The 24,072-nt window shown below is 47.5% G+C and overlaps 1 protein-coding gene across 1 annotated transcript in view; it reads right to left on the reverse strand.

The window, feature by feature from the left end:
* Positions 1-22,757, reverse strand: part of LOC132327881 (store-operated calcium entry regulator STIMATE-like) — a 32,392-nt gene extending 9,635 nt beyond the window's left edge. Inside the window, exons 1-4 of the mRNA XM_059847543.1 lie at positions 22,537-22,757; positions 9,083-9,131; positions 8,766-8,861; positions 6,965-7,086 (exon numbers count right to left, since the gene is read on the reverse strand). Of these exons, the coding sequence (XP_059703526.1) occupies positions 6,965-7,086; positions 8,766-8,861; positions 9,083-9,131; positions 22,537-22,645 (376 nt within the window). The 5' untranslated portion in view covers positions 22,646-22,757. The remainder of the gene's footprint in view (positions 1-6,964; positions 7,087-8,765; positions 8,862-9,082; positions 9,132-22,536) is intronic.
* Between the last annotated feature and the right edge of the window lie 1,315 nt (positions 22,758-24,072).

The following is a 24,072-nucleotide window of genomic DNA, read 5'->3' on the forward strand; positions in this document are numbered from 1 at the left end:
TCCAACAGGGCACTCACCAAGAAATGAGGAAAAGCATATTTGTATTGTTAACAACAATAATGGTTCTGTATCTATTACACGTGCTTGCTTCAGCCCTCTGTGAGCACCCTGCCAGCTGGTTATCACCTCCCCTGGCTCACCAGAATATCTCAGGTCTGCAAAACTGAGCTACTCTGTCTGGCTCAGGAAAGCTGCAGCATTTCCTCTTACCACTTCAAGACAAAGATAACCCCTGGCAACACTTGTTCCCAGCATAATCTGCCCGGAATTTGGAATTCCATCCATGCAAGGGAGCCTGTGCAGTTGGCACAGACAGATGCCAACACTCAATGTGGTCAGATGGCAGCAGCCTGGGAGCCTTGCTTCACTTTTGACCACTTTTCCCCACTTTTCAGCATAATTCTGAGATGTGGCAGGGGGAGACAACACCATCAGTCTGCAAAGGAACATTTATCCACACCAGTACAAACCTCTGGCCACAAAAACCAGCAGCACATGCTGGGATTTGGTAAGAGCTGGTGTCCAACCAGCCCCAGCTCTGTGGGGATCAGCTTCCCAGCAAGTGCAAAATGGGTTTTTAGGCACATTTGTCCTTATTCTGTCATTTGTTAGCAACATACCAAAACACCTGCCTCAAGGAAAAGTTACAGCTCAAAAGCAGAGGCATCCTGGTAGTGTCCAAGGCAGGATCCCCTTGTGCCCTAAATTCTTAATTGCTCAAGCCATGACTGAGAAGGAAGCAAAGAAGAGGAGAGGGAAGGAGGGAAGCTGAGGGTGCAGGGGTGAGAAGAGCAAGCAGAGAGAGCCAAACCAGCAGGAACTGCATGGAGGGAAAGCAGGAACAGGGAGCCAGGAAGGTTATGTGGAAGCACACCCAGCAGAGCCTGTGGAGATTTTGGAGAGAGGAATCTCTGCTCTCTGGCAGGCAACAGCTTAATGGGTGGTCTGTGAGGAGATGGGAGCACTGTTGGAGGCAGCTGGCAGCACAGGCTGGTGTCAGAGGGGCTTTGATCCTCCTAAAAGCCTCTCCCAATAGATTAGGATGCCTGGCTGTCTTTGGCACAGACATTGGGTCTAGTGAACATTTTTGCCCCATACCCCAAAACAAACCATTCTCCCAGAAACCCCCACATTTATCAGCACCCATCAGAGCTCTGAGTACAAACAAAACAGGAAAACAAACACATCTGTTGTATCCTTCCTGCATGTGAACTCTTTCCCTTCTGCTGTGTGTTGTCAGCTGTGCTCTGTCCCCCGTGGAGGGACAGGACTGAAGCCATGGCACCCTTTGTGAATTGGCTCTCTGTGACAGCACTTCCCTCTGTCATCTCAGCTCGCCCAAAAAGCAGCAGCAGGACTGAGATCTCTCCCAAACACCTGCCCCCTTGCAGGGAGAGGTCACTACCACTCCCCAGCACAACCATGGCTCTGTGCTCTGCATTCTGTGCACAGCCTGGGGCAGGTTTTGGCTCACCTGAGAAAAGAGAAATTAATATTCTCCTTCACTCCGAAGGATGCACCCACTGAATGATGACTGCTCTCCTCCAGCAGCATTCCTAGTGCTCCCCACCACCAGCAAAACTTCCTTGGAGCAGCCCAGGAACCCCTGGAGCCTGTGGCAACCTCACACAGACCTAGGAAAGACAACCTGCTACCTAACCCCCCTAGGCATGGACTTGCCTGGGTACTCAGGACTTTCACACCCAGCAGGGAGCTCAGAGGCTGTTTCCACTGTTATTTTTTACTGCATCCTGACCTCCCAAGGACAGGAGGCTGCTCTGTACCAAATGATTCAAGACAGAGGTGAAAACAAAACAGCAGCATGGCCTTAAGGGCTGCAAGGTGACTTAGAGACAGCAGCTCATTTCCACTTCACCAAGGAATGCAGCTGTCTGCTTCTCACCTCAGCAGGTGTGGAGTCATCCAAGGCCCACTGATCCATCCCAGTGTCCCTCATCCACTAATCCACCACCTAACACCTCTAATTCACCTAACTCTGACCAACACCAGGAACATTCCAACCAACATTTCCTGGCACCTCATCAGGGAAGCCCTTGGTGTGACAAGCCCATATGACAGATTTGCCCCATCTCCTTCCACAGTAGGGAAAGGCTGGAAGACTGGAGCTGAGCTCATGTAAGGGCTCCTTTCCTACAGAAAGCTGGTCAGAGGCATCCTCAGATTCAGCCTGATGCCTTTGGTGGATCAAGAGCTGCCCTGGTCTGTGGGTGGGAAAGGATTCTTCTTACAGGAAGGGTTTCTATGCAGAAATCTCAAGAGGAGCCCACAAGATTTTCAGCCACACTGTGCTGCCAGCCAGCAAAAAATGAATCTGCTACTTGGAGGCTAAAAAAAAATAAAATAAAATAGATGTCCTCCTCTTTCCTACCAGGAAAGGAAAACCCTGGACACAGCAGGGTTGGGAATTGGCCTGAATGACCTTTGCAGCCTCCACATCACACCTGCTGGGTGATTGTATGTATCACACTCCCTCTGAACCCTTCCAGGTTCTTGTCCCTGGTTCTAGCTGGGAGGTAACCCAGGACATCTCAGCTCTACCACATTGAGCCTTCCACCAGCATAGAGAACAGCCTCTGCTAAAACCTTCCTGAGCCATCTCCCATCCTCATAGAAATTAGTATCCTCCTGGTATGCACCCACTGAATGATGACTGCTCTCCTCCAGCAGCATTCCTAGTGCTCCCCACCACCAGCAAAACTTCTTGGAGCAGCCCAAGAACCCCTGGAGCCTGTGGCAACCTCACAGAAATGGGTTTTATACTCCACTGGTGCTGGGGAGCAGAGCAGCAGTGCCTGAGGTGTTGGAGCTGTTAGCACCCAACAGGATTAGTTTTAATCCAGGCTGCCTAATGCACCAAGCTGTCAGCACAGCCCACATGTTACTGCCAGACAGCTTTATTTACACTCTTCTGGGGACTGCTGTGCACAGAGCAGGTAGGAAAAAAGCTCATTCACAGCCAAAGTGGAGGGTTCAGGGGCTTTGAGGAGAGGCAAGTATTTGAAAGCAGTGGAAGTTGTACTGGGTGACAGGGTGGGGGTAGAAAAAGTCAATAAAAGCTTCTTACCAGACACACAAATGGTACCTCCAAAACCAAGGGATCCAATTATCAGTGCCAAGTACAGAGGGTAGGAAATAGCAGTAAATTCTGAATTGTGTGAAATGCTCAGATGGAGGGCAAACCCAGCCTTTTAGAGATGGGAATGCGATGCATCAGAAGCCAGATGGGTCCAGTGGACACCCCAGACCCTCTCTGGCATTTTCTGCACCTGAACTAAAATGACTGAACCATAGAATGGTGTGGGTTGGAAGGGACCCCATGAGCAGGGACACCTCCCACCAGACCAGGCTGTTCAAAACCCATCCAACCTGGCCTTGAACACTTCCAGGGATGGGGCATTCCCAGCTCCCCTGGACACCCTGTCACGTTGCTGAAGCAGAGAAAAGTGAGTGCACATTTGGAATCTGTCCCTGCTCTGGATCTTTGGTCCCTGTGGATATTCAAACTGCAGGGAACAGTGTTGCTGTCATCCAAATCCAGAGGCTGCACCCCTGCTCAGAGCAAGGCACCCAACCACACACTCAGTCCCTGAGCAGGACCCTCATCCCTCTCCTCACTTTTCCCCCTGGCCCAGCAGGCCAGGACAGCCCCTCAGGTTAGAGCTATTTCCAGCAGTATTTCCTCAAGCATTAGCAGCCAGCTCCCTTGGCTGCTCCAGGACGTGGGAATATTTGTTATGGAAATTTTGTACAACATCACCACGGGGCCAGAAGCAGCCTACACAGGTCCTCAGTTAAACTCAGCAGCTGGCACAGAGCATATTCTCCTAGAACTAAATTTGACCAGCAGAGTTCAACAGGCCACTAAACAGACTTTGAAGCCCTCCAAGCAAGATGCCTTTCCATTTCCAGACACTAAAGAAGCACAAAGCATCAGGCTTAGATAGGCAGTGACCACAGCCACAAGTCAACATCCAGATGGGCATCCAGAGGGACATTTTCCACTGAGAACACTTTTCCTCCCTCTCATTTCCTAATGCTCCTCTAGAAAAATTGACTTGCAGGAAATCTCTCTCTCAATGCAAATTCATTGCATTTGCTTACTTAAGAGAAATACTGGGATATTTCTAAAGTAATGCTGGAGAATTACTGAACACAATTAAAATGTCAGGGCACTGCAGCCATACAAAGGTGTTCTCTAGGGAGCTGCTCATTGCCATGGGGAGGGAGAAGAGAGCTGGACCAGTTTGGAGATGAGGCACAAAGCTCAGTCAGGCTTGATCTGCACACCCTGACTGGAGCCAGCACATCCCCTGCTCAGTCTGTCCCAGCCCAACAGCATCCCCAAGAACTTGGGCATCCATCTCCTACATCTTTTGAAGCTTTAACTCTGCTTTGTTCTCCTCCTTGGGATGGTTCCCTACAGGGACAGCTCCTGTAACCATGACCTGCTACAGCAATGGTGCATTTGTGGAATTTCACAGAAGCATCACAGAATGGTTTGGGTTGGAATGGACATTAAAAATATCACCTAGTTCCAAACCCCCTGCCATGGGAGTTTCTCAGGGTTCCATCCAACCTGGCCTTCAACACCTCCAGGGGTAGGAGCTTGTTAGCTCTGAGTAGGTGTAAGGCAACCCTCATTCCCCAAAGCCCAGCTGTGCCAAGAACACACTTCCCAATCTTTGATCTCAGGAGCCAGGCATCCTGAGAAGAGACAGCACTTTCCAAGATGCAGTTTCCTGTGCTTAGAGGCAGTTCAGAGAGTAACCAAGAGCTCCTGAGCAAAAGATGGAGGAACACAAGCAAACATGAGCCTTTGATTCCTCACTAGCTGTAAAACAGGTCATGCCTGGCTGCAGCACTGTTTGGCCATGAGCTCAGGCACAAGAGAGGCTGATCTCAGAATGCCTGTTCCTGGGTTTTTGGAAATATGGAAATTGATTTTTCTAAACAATTCTGGACAGCTGGATGCTTAAAATAGCAGCATAGATTTAAGTGCTTTCCCTCCCCTTTACTTTACTTCCCCATTAATGCAGCTCTTGCAGCTGCACAGGGGAGCCAGCCAGGGCTGTGGAGGCAGGAGAAGCAACCACAGAGCAGGAGGAACTGCTGCAGCCCACACCAAAGGACAACTGCAGGGCTTTGCATCAGCTGCAGGGCTGCTGGAAGGACACAGCTGTGACAGATTCATTTTTTTCCCCCTCCAGGTTGATGCAGGGACATGGGTACTGGCTCTCCTGGACAAAACCACAACCCTTCTGTTCTGATGGCTGCAGCAATGGCACTGACTGCTGTCTGCAACATGGATTTTGTGCTCCCCTGGTTTTCTCCTCTGCAGGACTTATGTTGCTTCCCTCAATTCTCCTGAGGAGCAGAAGTCTGGTACAGCAATTAGCCCAGAAATGAATCATGTTCCTGGAGCCTGCATCAAACTGTACAAAGTTTACAAGCGTCTTCACAACTGTTTTGGAAGTTACTTAACACCAGAGATGAGGGCAGGAGTGTTTGCCTTCCCCAGCCCTGCCCCAGGATTGCCTTGGACATGTCACTTGGCTCCCACCTGTATTTTCCACTGGGGTCACTCTGGCCAGAGACCTGCACCAAAAACTGTACTTGATGGATGAGATATTTAACCCCCAATCCAAGAACCAAATTCAAGCAACAGCACAAACTTGTTTTTCACTCATGAAAGCAAGATTTTCTCAAAGGAGTGAGCTGTTTCTGTGGTCTAAGCCAGCCCTAATGAGGGGCCAGCTACAGCTCAACAGAAGTTCATCCCTGCCCTGCCAACAGACTTTTCATGTTTTTTGCTTCTGCTCAACTGCAGACGTGGCACATGAAGCTGAAGCTGTGTCCTGAGGTGGTTGGGCTTCAAGTCCCTGTTGCTCCAAAGAGGAAAAACTCCAGGTCCTGAACTAAGAAGATCTGCATTCTTCTGTTGTCTCATCTAAGTTAGGGATCTATTATAAGGGAGGAGCTATTAGGGAAAATACAAAAGGTATTGCCCCCACCCAATGCCTGAGTCAGGATGCTGATGCTGAATCTGCTCTGGAGATCAGCCCTGAAAGCCCCTCTCAGGCTTGAGGAGAGCCAGCCCTGCCCACATCATCTCATTCCCAGTCTGTGGCTGTTTTTGCTGCCTCACAAACCCTGCCAGGCCCTTCACCCTCTGCCATGACCCATCTGCAGAGCCTGAGGAAATTCACAGGGCACTGAGGTCTCCAAACTGATCCCACTTGGCTCCAAGTTTCACCAGCTCAGGTGCCAGACCAGCCACTAAAAACACAAAGAAACCAGACTAACCTCAGAAAAGGCTTCATGATTACCATCTTAATGGCAAGACTGAATTTTTTATGAAGATGTATTTTCTGAACTAGGCCAGAATTCATCTGTACATTAGATGCAATGTAAAATAAGCAAAGCATTAATTTTCCCCTTTCCTGCAGCTTCTCCAGCAAGCTGGCTCTGCTCTTTTGGAAGGGAACTGCTACCCTCTAGTGGGGCTGGCTGAGAGCAGCTTTTTGGAAATGTTTTCTCCACCTCAAGGCAGGAATTTAAAGAGAAAGAGGCAACACTTGAGAACTCAACTTTTGGGGTCACACTGTGCCTGGCTGATCCCCACCACAGCTCAAGGCAAATGCAAGAACAACTCCACATTCTGAATGGAGGTGATAGGGAAAAACCCACAGAAGAACCCCAAAAAAGAACCTTACACACCTTAATGTACCACACAGATGTGCTGGGGTATATTCTACATGCAAGGAAATGTTCAGCTTTTCCTCACCACCCTGCTGCACTCCAGTGGTTCCAGCATTTAACCCACCCTGAGGAAGGGAGAACAGCTGCTCCCATTTCAGCCCCAGACTGCAGCTCCTGCCATTTCTGTCCCCATTCCCAGGTGGGAGCACACCAACCCCCTCTGGGCAGAGCAGGTGGCACCTACCATACTCCCCAAAGACCAGGTATGTGTATTTCTTGTGCTGAACAATCCAGGAGACAACTTTCACACCCAGCCAGATCAGCAGCATCCCCAGCGTGGCATCCAGGATGAAATTAATAAGGTAGCTAAGAGCAGAGGAAAATGCAGGTTTCAGCTTCTATGGTCTGAAGTATTATTCAAAATCTTTAATTTCATAATGGAAATGAATTTAAAAACCCCAAGATTTTAAATAAACCTGCTTAACAATCCAAACTCGCTTCCTTTCTCTTTGATTGCATTTTCATAGGCCTTACCAGCAATTTCTCAGTTTAAAAGCTTGTTCAGGAGAGAAGGGACAGGCTCCACCAACTCTCTGGCACAGCTTATTTATTCACTTAGCAATAAATACCTTTTAAAAGTTACCCCCCAAAAAGGAGACTTCTTACTTTTTTTTCTAATTAAAAAAATGAAATTTCAACTTTCAGAGGAAACAGAACCAAACTGTTCCCAGAATTTTACACAAGAAAATGGCAGCTTTTTGGGCACCACAGTTGCTCTACACACTGGCAGCAGAAGAGGCACAAAGTCCATTTTTCTGAGCAGCTGCAAGAGGCTCCCAAAAACAGAGACAGACTGAGAGGCAGGTTTTGGGAGAGGTGATGGGTCCTGGCTCAGCAGCAAGAATCCTGAGGTCCCAAAAACCTCAAGTTCAGGTCCCACTGCAGATCCAGGAGCTGAACCCATCCCTGCCAGGAGATTTTGGCTCAATGGATTTGAGTTCTGCAGCTCTGGATGGTGAAGTGTCCCTGGGCAGAGTGCCAGGGGCAGGAGACCTGCAGGGACCTTCTGGGGATTGCAGGGTCCAAGCTCTAATCCAGGGCTTGGTATTTTAATGAAGTCCAAAAAGAAAAAAAAAAAAATCACACAGACTAATGTGGTTTTTTATACAGTTTTCCATTATTGCAATATTTTCTGCCAGATTTCTACAGGATGAAGAAAATGCCAAGCACAAAGCTACAGCAGTGAACATTTCCTTTTCCAGAACTTTGCCTCTGAACCAAGAAATTGAAAACAACAATCTGCTTTTGATATCCACTTTGAAAGCCTAACATTAAGTTTTTCTACATCCAGAAACTCAGACTGGCTTTTTACAGTTTCCAGCTGCTGAAAATCAGAGCATTCCATAGAGACATGGAGCTCTGGTGGTTTGTTCTGGGCAGGACACAGAGTGTGAGCCTCAAAGCCCAGGGACAGGGCTGGAGGGTTTTAAGCTGCCTGCTTCAGGATGACAAGTCAGGCAGTGCAGGGAAACATAAAGCACACATGAAAAATAAACAACACACCCAAAGGGCATAGCACAAGCATGAAAGGGTTTATTTTTAAACACTGTCTGTTTTAAAAAAAACAACAATACATCATTTGAGAGGTTATGTGCAGCCCCAGCCAAACTTGTGTCTGCTTAGAGAAACATATCAAGGTGCAGAACTTTGATATAAAAAAAGGGGACTGGTCAGAAGGTTTTAAGGAGAATTTTGAAGCCTAAAGGAGTTTCTCAAAATGAGATGAGGTTAATGCTGAAACTAAATTTTTATCTGCCAAGTGTCTGAAGTGAAGGCGTCACTTCTACATTTAGTCTGAAGTTTGGTTTAGAAATCCCCAAACAGGACCAGCAAAGAAGACAACAGAGACCACAAAAACAAGCTCAGCAGGGTTTATCCCCATGTAGTGCTTCAGATGGATCCATTCCCACTGTTCATGACCCTTCCCAACACAATTCTCCCTTTGACAGATGTAGGGCTTGAAGGCAAGTGCTTTGTGTACTTACAGAGAACAAGGGTCCTCCTCAGTGAGATCAGACAGAAAAACATTGGCAAAGTGGATGAAGAGGGCACCTATGGCTTGCTTGGAGGTATCATAAAACCTGAAGGAAAAACCAAGATTTTCTAAAGGAGTTAAGCAGGGAATTTTATTTCTAGGGAACACCAGCTACTTCATGGAGATTTCCTTGGGAGGCAGCAGCACATTTCATTTAACAATTAAATGTCATACAGGATACACAGGGGGCCAAGAAGATTGTTAGTAGAAGAGAAAAAAAATATGATAAACACAGTTTTTTCAAGTTTCAAATGAAAAAAATCTCACCATATCCTCCAGGGTCGCCTCTCTGCCTTTGGCTCCTTAAATCGTTTTACTGCAAAGAGAATCAGAGAGGTTCCATTACCCAGATGAACCCTCCAGGTGTGCAGCCTGCACCTACCTGCACTGCAAAAGCTGTCCAAAAATCCTGCAGGGCTGTGGCACTTTCTGGGGTTCTTTGTGGCAGGAAAGAATGAATCTGACTTCATGTTCTTAGAAGGCATATTATATTTATTATATTATATTATATTATATTATATTATATTATATTATATTATATTATATTATATTATATTATATTATATTATATTATATTGCATTATATTATATTATATTGCATTATATTATATTATATTGCATTACATTGCATTACATATATTATATTATATTACATTACATATATTATATTATATTACATTACATATATTATATTATATTACATTCTATTATATTACATTCTATTATATTACATTACATTATATTACATTACATTATATTACATTACATTACATTACATTATATTATATTATTTCTATACTAAAGAATAGAGAAAGGATACTTACAGAAGGCTAAAAGACAATAATGAATCTCATTTCTCTCTCCAGAGTCCTGACACAGCTTGGCCCTGATTGGTCATTAAGTTTAAACAATTCACATTAAACCAATGAAACAATCACCTGTTGGATAAGCAATCTCCAACCACATTCCAAAGCATCAAAACACAGGAGAAGCAAATGAGATAATACTGTTTTCCTTTTTCTCTGAGGCTTCTCAGCTTCCCAGGAGAAGAGTCCTGGGCAAAGAGGATTTTTCAGAAAATATGACAGTGACACAGGTCCCTCAGAATTTGCAAGTTTAAAGATGAGCAAAGCCAAAGGACCTCCCCAGGGCAGTGGTGGCATCACTGTCCTGGAAGTGCCCAGAAGACACAGATGTTGTGTTTAGGGACACAGGTCAGGGGTGGGCTTGGCAGTGCTGGGTTAATGGTTGCACTTGATGATCCTGGATGGCTTTTCCAGCCACAATGATTCCATTTTTCTGTTCTCAGGCCTGGAGCAAAGCAACCAGAGGTGTCACTGTCATATTCTCTGAAAAATCCCTTTGTCAGGATTTCTTCTCCTGGGAAGCTGAGAAGCCTCAGAGCAAAATGAAAATAATAACAATCTTATTTGCTTCTCCTGTGTTTGCTGCTTTGGAATGTGGTTGGAGATTGTTTATCCAACATGTGATTGTTTGATTGGTTTCATGTGAATTGTTGACTTAATGACCAATCACAGCCAGCTGTGTCAGGACTCTGGAAGCAGTCACAAGTTTTCATTTTTATCTTTTTAGCCTTCTGTCTGTATCCTCTGTATTCTTTAATTTAGTATTCTTTAATATAATACAGTATCATAAAATAATAAATCAGCCTTCTGAGAACACGGAGTCAGATTCATCATTCCTTCCTGCCACGAGGGTCCCCACAAATACAATACCCCCAAAGGGCAGCCTGGGCTCCTTCCCCTGGGAAATGCCTTCCTGATCCAACATGGAAGGATGCAGGGACTTCCCTGACAGGTGCCTTGACATTTCAAAAGTGCAGCTTTGTACTGCTTTTACTGGCAAGGTGACAGGGCAACAGATAAAAAGACAAGGGTAAAAGGACTATGAGGAACATTTACAGCTAAAAGAAGAGATATTTAGGTGAGAGATTAGGGAGACATTCTTTACTGTGAGGATGGGGAGGCACTGGAAAAAGTTGCCCAGAGAAGCTGTGGCTGCCCCATCCCTGGAAGTGTCCAAGGCCAGGCTGGACAGGGATTGGAGCCACCTGGGACAATGGGAGGTGTCCCTGCACATGTCAGGGGGTGTAACAAGATGGTCTATAAGGTCCCTTCCAAACCATTCTCCAACCCTGTGATCTCCCCTAATCCCAGGATTTAGTCAGGCACCTGCAGGGATTTGGTGCCAGTCTCAAATCCACATAAAACCAGCACTGCTACAACCTGATCCATTACTGCCAGTGATGAGTAACAAGGCACCAGTCAAGCCACACCAGACCCTGCTGCAGCAGCTTGTCCTACCCCTGTCCAGAATAAAAACCACCAGTTTCCCTCATCCCAGCTGAATCCCACCATGAGACATTCCTGCAGCAATGACTTCCATCAGCTCAGACAAGACCTATCATCACTGATATCTTTCAAAAGCCAATTTTCATTTCACCTACCCACAAGCATCAGAGCCATGGACCAACCAAGAGGCCAGAAGTGTTTAAAGCAACCCTCAGCTGATGGGGGGCAAAGAGCACAATGCTGCAGAGAAGCTGTTGGAGGGGTCTTCAGGCCACCAGGCCAGCCAGCTGACCACTAGCCCAACCACAGGAGCACCAGGGGTGACTTTCATTATTTTCTTAATGAGAAGTGACATGTTATGTATCCACAGCCACTCAGGCTGGAAATACAGTAATTCAGTGTGATAAGATGACAAGTAAGAGGTAAGAAGTTAATGGTGTGGTGCCTTGTTGAACACAGCTTGTCATGCCTCATTAGATTTAAGAGAGTTATCTGAGACTGTGTAATTATCAGAGACAGTAAAACTGTTGTATTAAAGATAAAAGCTAGTATTATAGAGAAATAATTAGCTGCTTAATAGGGCATTTACTGTGCAGAGCTGCAGCAGGCTGTCTCCAAATTAAACCAGAAATCCAGCCAAGATTACCAGAGCTTTAACAGGGAGCAGAGTTGTTTGGTAGCTGTGACCTGGGGTAAGGGGGGGATGTTAAATCCACAGGAGCAGCACCACATCTCTGAAGACTCCAGGAGATGATGGAGCCCTCCATAAAGCAGCACTTTGTGCTCAGTGAGCACAGCAGGGCTCTGGAGACTGAGCAGCAACAGCAAAGCTTCCCTCCCCTCTTCCAAGTGCTACAGAGAGCCAAGCCATGGCATGCACAGACTCAGCTGGATCAAGCTGCAGAAAGGCTAAAATCTCCTCTGTTCTTCTCAAAATGGGTTTCCAGTCACTGCAGTCCACTCAGTTTTCCACCAGCTGTAGGTGGGTTTGCTACCCTGGCTCAGACAGATCAGTCCATCCTTCATATTTACTTTAAGGGAAGTTATGCATGCATCAAGGACAAAAAAAAAAGTGATATTTGAGTTCCAGTTTGATCAAATCAAATTCCATAAAAACACCTGAAAGAAATTAAAAATGGAGTTCACTGCACACGGAGTTGCACAAGGTGGAGGAGAACCCCCTTCAATTTGAACATGAGATTGGAATGTAGCTGCTCTATATCAGAAGGCATCAGGAATTAGTCTTCCCAACTGCAGTATTGAATATTTTAATGCTGCTTCCCTTCTCAGCTGTGTCCACGTGCAAAGCAAGCTGCCTTGTGCAAGGAAGCAATGCTATTGCACATCTTGGGAAGAAATTCTTCCCTGTGAGGGTGGGCAGGCCCTGGCACAGGGTGCCCAGAGGAGATGTGGCTGCCCCTGGATCCCTGGAAGTGCCCAAGGCCAGGCTGGACAGGGCTTGGAGCATCCTGGGATAGTGGAAGTTGTCCCTGCCCATGGCAGGGGGTGGCACTGGATCCACCATTGGATCCAAGCTGTGCTCACCATTCTGTGACTGAGACTCTGTAGGAGCCAGGAGAGGGGACCCAGGTCTATCCTGAGCAGAGCACCACTGGGATGGTGCCTGCCTTCTGCAGGCTCTGCCCTCACCAGCTCCCACTCTGCCCCTGCTTGGCTCCAGACAAAAAGCTGTGAGGCTGAACCAAAAGGGAAGGAAGATGAGTGACAATCTGAGAGATCCCCTGACCACAGCAGAGAGAGGGCAGGAAACAAAACACTTCCCAGCCCTTCCTCTTCAGCCAAGGACAATAAAGATCATACATGCTTGAAATCCCCTCAGAACCACCAGGCTGGGTGGAAGCTGAATGAGAACCTGTGAAAAGTTACAAGAAAAAAAATAAATTTGCTGGAGTCTGTCAATATAGATATGGAAATAGTCAGGAAGCTAAAAGATAAAAGCACAATGACAGCTGTCCTCACCTTTTTTCCAGTGTAATATAGAGGTTAATATTCATTATGTTCTCTTGAGGCAGCAGGAAGGGGACAGACAGCTTTGCTGCCCTACACAAAGACAAGTGCTGTGAAGTTACCAGACCAGTCACAGTCAATGTCCCATAGCCTACTTCTGCTTTTAAACAAATTCTCTGATTCTAATAATTGATTAGGACAAGGACAGTAGCAACAGCAGCCCAATTCCCTTGTGCTGCTCCTCACCCATGCTGGAACATCCTCCCTGCATTCCCCACTGACCCCACACTGCATTCAGGCAGATCTGCTGCAGATTTGTGCATCAGCACAGGTATAAACCCCTTAATTTAAGCAGAATTAGCTGCAGCATCAATCAGCAAAACAGGCTACCAACTCAGATTTCTGTGGGGGTACCAGTCATTGGTTTCTCTGGGTGTGGACTGAAGGCACTGGAGATGGCAGTTCATGTTCAGACTCAGGTGTTTATTATTTCTTATCAGTAAAACAGTCTCACTACTGGGAGTTCAGCAGCTTTTCATTAGAGGGCACAAAATGGCCAACAATCTCTTGGTACAAGGTCTTTAAAGACTGAACTATCCAATTAAGAACTGACACCTGGATTATTTTCCCTTTTGACCCAATAACTGATCCCACAGAGCCCACAATGGGGACTTTTCTGCCCAATTACAAAATGCCACCCAAACCATGGAGAAGGAGGAAGAAGCAGCATGAAGAAGAAACCCAGGATGACACCCTGTGCCCTCCACCTTGCTTCCATTCACAACACACTAAAAACCCCAAACCCTCAATTTCTCACCCAGTGACACACCTACACTGATCTCTGTAATCTATTTCACACTTTTGTGGATTCCAGTCTATCCTGAAGTCTGGGAAACTTTCTCCATGGATGAGGGTCAAAGTCAGTGCTCCCCTGGGGGTCAGGGCACCCCAGAGCAGACAGAGAAATATTCCCAGTGCCCTGGGTTTCCACAGGTTTCTACAAAATTATAGGGGGAAACTTACCTCCCTGGGATATGGTTAGACATGCTTGGCTGGGAGTCAGACCACCTCCCTGACAAATCTTACTGCAACCAACCACAGGAGTCTGAAGCTGAGGTTTGGGAGGGAGGTGTTGACACACCAGACAGAACTGCTGGGATTTGATTTACAGGGATCCAAGCCTGACCCTGCTGAGCTCAGCAGCAGGCCTGGGGGATGGATACTGAAAAATGAACCTGATATAAAAGCACTTATAGATGCATTAATACACCTAAACTGTGAAAGCCTTATCAAAAATAAAGTCAGAGATGCCCCAAACTGGTGATACCTGCTTTTAGGAGGGGACTAAATTGACTGCCATAAACCCCATCTCCAGAGCCACATCACACTAGCAAGAGGGTCAGGACTTTATTTCTGGCCTGTGCCAAAGAGGACTCAGAGCTACTGCACCAGGGAGGAAACAGCAGCTCTGCCCCTGCCCAACCTCTGTGTTATTTTCAGCAGTACAGTCTCCAATAACACATCTCAACCTATTCTGCAGGACACACCCTTTCCCAGGCTCTTTCCAAGCCCCAGGCAGGAAAGAAGCCAACATTCAGGATACAGAGCCAAAACCCTGGGGTCTGCACTATTCTTAGCCTGAGCATGCACCACTCAGACAGCTTGACCCTAGACACAATGGGAGGAAGCAGCAGCAGCCACTGTTTGCAGAGAGCAGCCAGAAAAGTGTGAAATTATATCCCCCATCAGTTCAGGGAGCAGCCAAAGTCCTGGTTTTCCTCCTCAAAACAGCTGTCAGGGGTTTGATGGCACAGACTGCTGCTGACTTCCATCCTCAGGTCTGCCCTAGGTTTATTCTGTCATTCCCTCCCAAGGAGCCTTGTACCAGCATTAGGAGGATGAAAGCACCTCCAGCAAAAGGGGCAGAGGAAGGAACAGAAACTGAGATTGTGTTCATGGAATCACTGAATGGTTTGATGGGAAGGGTCTTTAAAGACATCTAGCTCCAACTCCCTGCCACTCCCTCCACAGCTTCCACCAGAGCAGGCTGTTCAGGAGCCTCAGCTGGAACACTCATCCTTCTGGAGACTCCAGCTGCCCCAATCGAGGCCACAGAGGACCCTGGCATGGCTCTCAGCCTTAAGCTCAACCCTTTGTGTCTTATTTTTACACAGATTTTTGAAGCTGTTATTTTAGCCAAGTGCCAGGTGGTCACCAAGCAAAGCTGTGAGATAACAACCATCAGTTGTGCTTTGCACACTGAGAACAGAACATATTATTTGCTGACACAGTAGGTCCTACAGGACACCTGGACTGAGGCTGGGCTCCAACTCAATGCAGAGCATCCTGGGGAGGCAGCTGTGACTCCCCATATAAAGCACTGCAAGGCAGTCCCTTGAAAAATGGAATTTAGACAGGGAAAGGTAAAAGTAGGCAATAAGATAAAAAGGCAATAAAATCCAAGATCACTAAGAGAACACCACCTGAAGAATGAAGTGATGCACAAGCAGCTATCCCAGAATCACAGATGGTTTGGGTGGGAAGGGACTTTAACCATCATCTTCTTTCTACTCTTCTTTCTACTCCCTTTTAGCATTAAAGACAGCATTTTATGCCAACCCAACTTTTGTCACTAAAGTCTCTCTGCCATAAAGTTTTCTTACAAATGCAGTTTAAAAAAATAAGCTCTAAATTTAAGAGACTCCTTAAAGCTTTGCATGCTCCACCTCAATTATAAAATACCAATTTCCCTGTACAGATTTTTGTCTTGTTAAGTCACCCATAACATCAACTGCTCACCACACATGGCAGAACCAGCTCAGCCAGGTGCAAGGTGCTCAGCTGCCTGTGGATCACAGGTAACTTCTCATGGAGCTCTACTCTGCCAGCTCATCTCTCATCTTCCCCAATGCCTCTGTTCTCAAAGGAACCAGGAGCTTCCTGAGACACGAACTTTAATGAATTTAAGAGATTTTAGAGGAGCTGAGATTTTAGTTAGAGATAAGCTTTATTGGACTTAATTAAAATAAATGTGTAGGCCTTGATGAAGTTAAGAGTTAGTAGCTGACTAATAGTTGATTGCTTGTCAACACAATGTTTGGTTAGCTGGGTTTATAATGAAGAATATAGAAACTGATAAATGGCTTTTAGGGACAGAAGACAATTGTGGGCCTCCTCTGTCCTGAAACCAATTGAAGATGGGGAGTAGGAGTTCTACCAAGGGTTCATTTGTCATATTTGCATTGAACAGGTAGAAGGGTCAGAACGAGGAAGACTTCATTTACTTCCTCATTTTGGGACCCCTCCCCATGAAAGGGACCACCGACCCATTTCAAGGAACAAATGCTTAATGGCTTTTGAACTAATTACCATACAGAGAGGGGAATGGGACGTACCAAAGTTATGAATATGCATTGGTATTTTGGGTATTCAATAGCTGTATAGATAAAAGGACTCTCTGATCACCTGTCACAATAAACACACACTTTCTAACTCTAAACTGTTAGAGAGTTTTTGTCCATCACAGTTGGATATTGGTACTAGATCAATATCCTTTTTTTCTTAATAAATCATTCCCAGTCCTCCCTCAGCTCGGCCGCTCGAGGGGCGACGGCCAAGGAGAGGTCAGAGCAGCCAACAGCTGCAATTCTAAAGCTTTGTGGAAAGCTGTGTGCAGCTTAATGAAGCACACGGAGTGCTGCACAGACCTTCCAGCCCACAAAGGGCAACACATGTTCTCCAGCTCATCCAGTTTTCAGATGTACTGAAGCAGAAGAGAAACGTGCTGAGAGTCCTGCCATGTGCAGCTCGTTGCTTAACCCACAAACCTACATGTAAATCAGCAAGGACCCAGGCTGCACACTGCCAGACACAGTTAACCTCTGTGGCTTTGTTTTTCTCTAGAGGGAAAAGCATTTACAGGGTGAAGTTGGAATTTGCATGCTCTTGTGAGCGAACAATTAAAATCACACAGAGTTATGCACTTGTGTGACAGCAAGCAAAGGCAGCAGAGCCTGCCTTGGGCATGGGAAGCCTGCAGTGGTTTTGTGTCTTGGGCAGGTGTATTTCAGAACAGAATGGAAGACTGGACAGATCAAGGGCTCTAGCATTTATTTCTTCTTTTCCTTGACATGGATTCACACTTTGAGCCACCCTTATGAGGAATTTTCACAAACCAGAAAGCACTCGGGATACTTTTGAAGCACAGAGACAGCACTGCACTTCAAACTATGTGCAGCAACCACCCTGAACTTAGCACTGGGGCAGAATCACAGCATGGTTTGGGTTGGAAGGGTCCTTCCATGGTCATCTCCTTCCAACCTAATGGACAGGGACACCTTCCACTAGACCAGGCTGGTCAGAGACTCATCCAACCTGACCTTGACTGTTTCCAAGGATAGGGCATCCATCATTCTGCTGGGCAACCTGTTTCAGTGCTCTCATTGTAAAAAAAAATTCCTCTTGTACTTAGTCTAAATCTATCCTCCTTCAGTTTAAAACCAATGTCCCTTTTCCTATCACTACAGGGCCCAGTAAAAAGTCACAGAAAATGTTAAGTTTGATTAATCTAGAGGAGATGAGTGCAACAGCTTCCAGGAGTCCCTCTGGAAGTTCAGACACTTCTCAACACGAGAATGCTCTCTCCCATTGCACCATCCAGGAGAAAATCAACATCGAGAGCTCAGCTGGAAAATCCACAGGGATCAAGAAAACCCTGGTCACAGATCAAGGGGATACTTCTGATGTTCTTTAACAACTGTTTTCTACCACAGAGACACTATTTCTTTTACAGGAAGTCTGGTAAATTCCTATTCTGTGGCTCTGCCTCAGGACAAGCTATTTGGATCGGTGTCTAAAACACCACCCCAGGTGCTAACAGAGCATCTCCAGCTCCAAGTCCTGCCTGGGAGTCAGCACCAGGGTCCCTACTGCAAACTGAGCCTTCTTAAGACTAGGCTCAAGGCAAGATGTGCTGGAAGAGCATGTCCAGCAGTGACACACAGGAGGAGAGAGGGACACTGCTGTCACATGAGGCAGGATCGAGACATTTTCAAAAGTAAAGCTGAAAACCAGATTTCCACGGAGTTGTGGGAGCTCAGTCCAGTCCAGCTCTCCTTGCCTGGCAGCAGGAATGTTTTCCAAGAGCAACATCTATTTTCATACCAATGTTGTAAATGATCAAATCAGCAGCCAAATTTATTTAAAAAATTATAAATTTATTAGATGGACAACCAGATAGAATATTATAAAACCGCCACAGCCAAGACAACCCCGGACTTTGACGCTGGGTGAACTTGGGTCAAACTGATGTAGTGTCAGCATCTCCCCAGAGTGTCACCCCAACTGCTCCAGGTAGCCAGCTTATATACAGTTTGTTCTGCCTGGAGCAGAAATGACCTAAGATTTCTGTATGTCCCTTCATATGTATAACAGGGACTATACAGATTCAGACCAGTACAAAAGTCAGTCCATAGGTCTGGATGGCTGTCTGGGCTCCTCAAAATGGTGTTCTTGTCAATTGTAGCCAAGACTTCGCAGGTCCTCGATGTAATCTCTCCCAGGTGCTATTCTGTGAATGTTCTGGACATTCCTGGGAAATGGCTGATGATTGCCTGAGAAGGACTCATTCACTCGTTAATGGTCATGATTTTATCTGGGGGAGTCTGGGAAATCTTTGAACAGAAAGAAGGCCCTGCTTCTGGTCATGGGGGTCAGAGGCATGGTTGGATCTTATAATTTTATACAGTTACAAAGCATGAATTATCTCTATCATATACTACACCAACATCACAAGTCCTACTACACCTCATTCAGCAGCTCATGGGGCTGCCAAGACAGTTTCAGAAAAAGCTGGAAGAAAAACAAAGGTCCGTGCATTTCCTCAATGCTGTTTGTGGTAGAGTAGAAAATGAGTATACCAGCTCCAGGGAAAAGTTTTTCCATTCACAATGGAGACAAAAATTCTTCAACTCCCCAAATCTGTCTCTCCTGCACTCTAGCTCATTCACAAAGAAGGCTATGGATGTAATTTGTACAAAAGATCTTCCCTCATTTCAAAGAGTTTTGCTGTCCCCTGTGCAAGCCTGGACAACTTTTGCTAGTCTAGAACCCCTTCCTCAAAAAAAAAAAAAGAAAAAAAAAAGTTTCAATGAATTGCAGCAACTGCAGGGGCTCAGCCCTCAAAAGCAAACCCAGCCCTTGCAGATGAGATAACTGCAGCGAGCTTTCTCCACCCATCTGAGGGATGCTCAAGGAAAAGCATCACAAACTGCTTTAGATGGGATTGCACAATTACCCCCACTCCTCAGGGCCACGACCTCCCCAAGGGAGGTTCTTGCACAGGAATCCAGATTGCCACACACTCACAGCTGCTGGGCTCCTCTGCCTCTGCTTCCAAGTGTTTGTGTTCAGTTCTAGGACTGTCCTTAGAGCCAAAGAGCCTCCACAGCTACCCCAGGCAGGTGGACAGGGTGACACCTCTTTGCCATTTGACTGCCAAATGGGGCAAAGCTGCAACCTGAGCAAGCTCTGGTCAGACTGGGGTTAGGCTTGGCTACAGCCTTAAACACCTTGCTGGAAAAGCAAGAGAGTGTTTGTAGGCTGAAATGAACTGTTAGCACCATTGCTTACGGGAGTTGACAGAATAATAAAACCCCACTAAACAGCTGTCCTGACTCCCTGCCAAGGCTGGGCATCATGTACTTCTGGGTCCTGTTTTCACCACTCAAAGGATCCATTTCACAGAATCCACAGCAATGGGGAGCAACCACCCCACTCAATCATTCAAGACTGATTTCCTCCTCCATTAGGTTTTCCTACTAGGCTGGCAGGAGAGAATCTTTCCACAGACCCAAGAAACACAAATTCAATGATGCAAATTGCTCTGATAAAAACAAATTTATCCTCCCTGCAATAGCCATGCTTGGGATTCACATTCTGGAGGGATACTCTGAGCACATCCATGCACATACACCTGCACAACTTTGCAGATTTCCACATTATTGTTAGCCTGAGCTCCTCTGTATGTTTTCAAGAGCTCTGAACAAGTATCTGCAACATTTGGAAATTTTATCTATCCAAATCCAGGTGTTCCTATAGCTGAGCTGGTACTTTAAAGTAGAAGGAATAGATAGAAAAGGCACTGGTTTGGGTTTGGATGGGAATTCTGTAACATGGTTTTGGGTTGGAAGGGAACTTAAAGATCATCCAGCTCCAACCCCCAGCCATGGCAGGGACACCTTCCACTATCCCAGGTTGCTCCAAGCCCCATCCAGCCTGGCCTTGGACACTTCCAGGGATCCAGGGGCAGCCACAGCTGCTCTGGGCACCCTGTGCCAGGGCCTGCCCACACTCGTGGACCTTGTTTCCACTTATTAACCCATGGCCTGCAACATCCTGGCAAAGAAGAAATCACAGTAATAAAACCAGTAGAAACACACACTAAGAACATCACAGTACTGAAGGAAAGATGTACCTAAGGGCTGACTCCAACAACAGCAAGATCCTAAATTCCACGTGATGTAGTCACCCAGCTGGGACTGCCTGGCTGGGTGAAATGAAGATGCAACCAAAATTCCCAGTAATTTTTTGTCTCAGCTCCAGAGGCTTCCACACCTCCCAGGCACTGGAGCCTTCTCCTTCCCAGAAGGCTGCCAGCTGCATGTGCCACAGAAACAACCCAAAAGCTGCAAGCTGCTGCCCAACACAAAACTGCTGGTGAGCCCACAACCACCATGGGCTAGGGGTCAGCACACAAACAGCCCCTCCAGCAGATCCAAGGAAGCCTCCAGCTGGAAGTGTGTGACTGGGGCACAGGTAAGGACCAGCTGGGGTGGGCTAGGGACCCCCAGCCCAGCTGCAGCCAGAGGAGGTGCTGTGGTTGGGATCCCAGGGCTGTAAACACATCTGCCCTCGGGGTCCCAGGCAGCAGCTCCTCCTCAGCTGACTCACAACGAAACCACAGAGGATCAGCTTTCAGTTTCTCTTCATTAAATAAGAGGTTGTTAATGTTCACAGGAATATTAGCCCTTGCACCAGCAGCTAGCCCAGAGCTGCTGATTTTCTGGCAGGGGTTATGCAGCCTCATCCACAGATGTATTCCAACACGATTTACTCAAGTCCTTGATTTTATGGGACACCCCATAGCGTTTATGGGAAAATTAACTCACATGCACACATCACTAGGGGGAACCGGAACAGAAAAAGAAATTAACACTATTCTTACTGAAAATATTTGGTGAAACACAAGCAGCGGCATGTTGCAACTGGGCTGCCCCAGCTGGAAGAAGGGATCAGTTATCCCTGGAAGAACTTATTGCAATTTTCTCTGGCAGCTTGGCGTTAACCGCAGCGTTGGAGCCTTTGAAAGTGGTTTCCAAAAGGCAGAGGGGGCAACAGAACCTCAAAATCTGCAGCTACATAGCCAGAAAACTTGGAGGTTTCGGTTCACCGTCACCACAGACTTTTAAACAAGGAAAACAGATCGAGTTCTGGCATGTTGATTCAACTTGTGCTAAACCACTTAACCCTGAAGAGCAGCAACACACACATTGCTCTGAGCAAAACACAGCTGCGGCACAGAACAACAGTAAATTTTCACGGCTCTTTCAGCCTCGGCGTTCCGCACCTTTTCACAGGATCGCAGAATCACTGAGGTTGGAAAAGAATTCTAATACCATCAAGTGCAATCATTAACCCAGCACTGCCAAGAGCCCCACTAAACCACGTCCCCAAGTGCCACATCCACACGTATTTTAAATCCCTCCCGGGACGAGGCTCCAGCACTGCCCTGGGCAGCCTGTTCCAATGCCTTCCCCTTCCGGAGAAGACGCTTTCCCAAATATCCACTCTGAACTTTCTACAGCGTAACTTGGGCCGTTCTCTCCGGCTCTGGAAATCACACCCCGAGTGATTTTTCTCACTCCTCAGCTGATTTCTCCTACTACCACCCCTTCCCAGTAATCAGAAAAACACGTTCTCTCTGTAACCTCCTTCCCCAGCCGCTCAAGCCCTAAAACTTGAGCGAAAATTCAACAAAACAATATCACAACGCAATTAAACCACCCTCATCACGCAGCGCCGGGTCGGACACCCGCCCCGTTTTTATCAGCTCCTCCCCGGCAACTCGCGGGGTCACACCAAAAGCTTTTTTTACCCCTCATTAAAATTTTCTAAGTGACTGAGCAATGGCTCACACAAGCGCGGCCAATTTTAAGAGATTACAGCCTCGCCTTCCGCGGAGCTTCATTACCATCAGATTAGGGAGTTTGGAAGAAGGAGCATCTGGCGCTGCTGCTCGGGAACATCCCCAGCGCGTCCCTTCCTCCCGAACCCAACCGCGGCTCAGCCAAAACTCGGTGCTTTTTAAGAGAACGGGCACCCACCCCATCCTACCGAGGTCCCCCCGGGGGCAGGGGGTGCCCCGAGGTGCGCGGTACTCACGCATGAGGGTGCTGAAGGCGCAGAGAGCCAGCAGCGCCTGCAGCAGCACCCCGAAGCGCCCCAGCAGCGCTCCGCTGCCGCAGCCGTGCGCCGGCCGGGGGGCGGCCATGGGGATGCCGTGGGACGGGAAAGTGCGGAGAGGTGCGGGATAGCGAGGAACGAAGCGGGAACGGGAAGGGGAACGGGGATGGGATAGCCCCGACCCCGCACAAAGGCGGCCCCGAGCCGCCGCCCCCGCCTCCCGGCCCGCCCCGCCGGCAGCAGCGCCCGGGGCGGGGCGGGAGGGGAGGGCGGAGGAGGGGATGGAGATGGGAGAGGGACAGCGAAAAGGGACGGGGATGAGGATGTGGAAGAAGTTGGAGATGAGGATACAAAGGGGACAGAGACATGGGGATGAAGATGGAGGTAGGGATGGGAATGGAGTTGGGGACGGGGATGAGGATCAGGATAGGGATGTGGAAGGGGACAGAGGCAGAGATTGGGATGTGGAAGAAGTTGGAGATGAGGGTACAAAGAGGACAGAGAGGCAGAGGGATGGGGATGGAGATGGGGATGGGAATGGGAATGGAAATGGAGCTGAGTTAGGGACAGGGATGAGGATCAGGACAGGAAAGGGGAAGGGGACGAGGATGGGGACAGATTGGGATATGGAAAAAGTTGGAGATGAGGATACAAAGGGGACAGACATTGAGATGGAGACAGAGATGGAGATGGGAATGGGGATGAGAATGGAAATGGAGCTGCGTTGGGGATGGGAACAGGGACAAAGATGGGGACAAAGAGTTGAGGAGGTGGAAGGGGTTGGAGATGGGGATTCAGGGTACACAGACATTGAGACAGAGGCAGCCATGGGAATGTGTATGGAGATGGGGACAGGGATGGAAATGGAAATGGAGATGGGGATGGGGATGACTGTGGTGGTAGGGAAGGGAATAAGGATAGGAACAGAGATGGAGATGGGGATAGGGATGTGGAAGAGGTTGGAGATGGGGATGCAATGGGAACAGGCAGACAGAGGGAGGCATGAAGATGAGGATGGAAGTTAAGATGGAGGGGTGGATGTGGAAGGGCTGGTAGGTTGGATGTGATGGGGATGAAGATGGAAATTGGTGGGGATGAGGACAGGCATAGAGATGAAGATGGCAATGTGGATGTAGATGAGGTCGGAGATGGAATGAGGATTGGGATAGGGAAGGAAATGAAGAGAGATATCAGGATGGAGATGCAGGCAGAGACAGTGTTGGGGATGGAGATGAGGTTGTGAGGTCCTGGAGGGAACGGGGGTGCTGGATTGGGTAAATTGTGCTGAGGTTTGGAGAGCTGGGTTGGGGAGTCCTGGTGGGATAGGGGTGCACAGCCCAAGGAGGGTGGTTGCACCCTGTTGGGATTTGAGATGGTGGACTGAGGGAGTCCCAGAAGTGTTTCAGGTGCCAGGATGTGGAAGTCCCAGCAGGGTTTGGGTTGCCCTGGCTGGAGAGGTCCTCACAAAGTTTGGGATGCTTGACTGGGGAGAGTTGGTAGGGATACTGGTCAAGA

Source organism: Haemorhous mexicanus, chromosome 5, assembly GCF_027477595.1.
Source record: "Haemorhous mexicanus isolate bHaeMex1 chromosome 5, bHaeMex1.pri, whole genome shotgun sequence".
Taxonomy (NCBI): domain Eukaryota; kingdom Metazoa; phylum Chordata; class Aves; order Passeriformes; family Fringillidae; genus Haemorhous; species Haemorhous mexicanus.